Genomic DNA, 789 nt, shown 5'->3' with positions numbered 1-789 from the left:
GTCGTAGCTGAAAATTCAATTTGAATTTAATAAAATCACTTGAATTTTGTATATAATAAAATAGAAAATATTTTTGCCTACATATATCAAGTATAAACAAACTTTCCATATTAGACCTCTAACTCAAAACTTCGCACTCTGATCGAAAATAACGCCGTTTCCTGATCATGGAGTCCTTTCGGAAATCACTGCCCACTTCGTCAATTCGGCACACTTCACGGGACATAAATATCCGTTTTCTCAGGACAGCGACCGATTTTCAAATATGTCGGACGGACATTAGCCTGAATTCACCTAATTCAAGTACTTCTTAAGATAATTTTAACAAATGGTGTAGAATTGGAAGCTAAAATACCCGACACATTTTGTGAAATACCCGATATACATCCATGCAAATATACTAATTAAGTACAAAAAGCAGTTTGAAGATCGAACGTGATTCGGCTTCGCTATTGAAGCCATTTTCGGATCCACTCTCCCCAGCATCGACTGCCAAAGCGCTGCTGGCGACCGCAAAAGACATGGAGAGGCGACCCTTCCTCTTCAAGCGGTACGTACGCGATTCAGCACATTTGTTCTTTGTAACTTTGACACCCACAGACATCAATCGGTTGACGTACTGCGCATGCGCATCGCCGTCTTCCGCACGCAGCGGGTGGAAACGGACGTGAACATTGGTGAGTGCCGCACAGGTCTGAAAAACAACGTCATAACTCTTCCTTCTCCATCGATAGGTGTCACTGCATACTGCCCAGAGGCACTTCATCCGACCAAACCAGTTCTCAACCA

General features: G+C 42.7%; 1 protein-coding gene across 1 annotated transcript; it reads right to left on the bottom strand.

Annotated features, from left to right (window-relative positions):
* Positions 1-449: 449 nt before the first annotated feature.
* Positions 450-633, bottom strand: H310_14745 (hypothetical protein; the record flags this gene model as incomplete). Its single annotated transcript, XM_008882671.1, has 2 exons — positions 450-541; positions 621-633. 2 exons carry the CDS (start codon positions 631-633, stop codon positions 450-452), a joined length of 105 nt encoding a protein of 34 aa, XP_008880893.1.
* Between the last annotated feature and the right edge of the window lie 156 nt (positions 634-789).

The sequence above is a fragment of the Aphanomyces invadans genome (genome assembly GCF_000520115.1).
Source record: "Aphanomyces invadans strain NJM9701 unplaced genomic scaffold supercont1.84, whole genome shotgun sequence".
Classification (NCBI taxonomy): Eukaryota; Oomycota; class Saprolegniomycetes; order Saprolegniales; family Verrucalvaceae; genus Aphanomyces; species Aphanomyces invadans.
The sequence above is the reverse complement of the archived record's forward strand: the minus strand, read 5'-3'. Positions and strand labels throughout refer to the sequence as shown.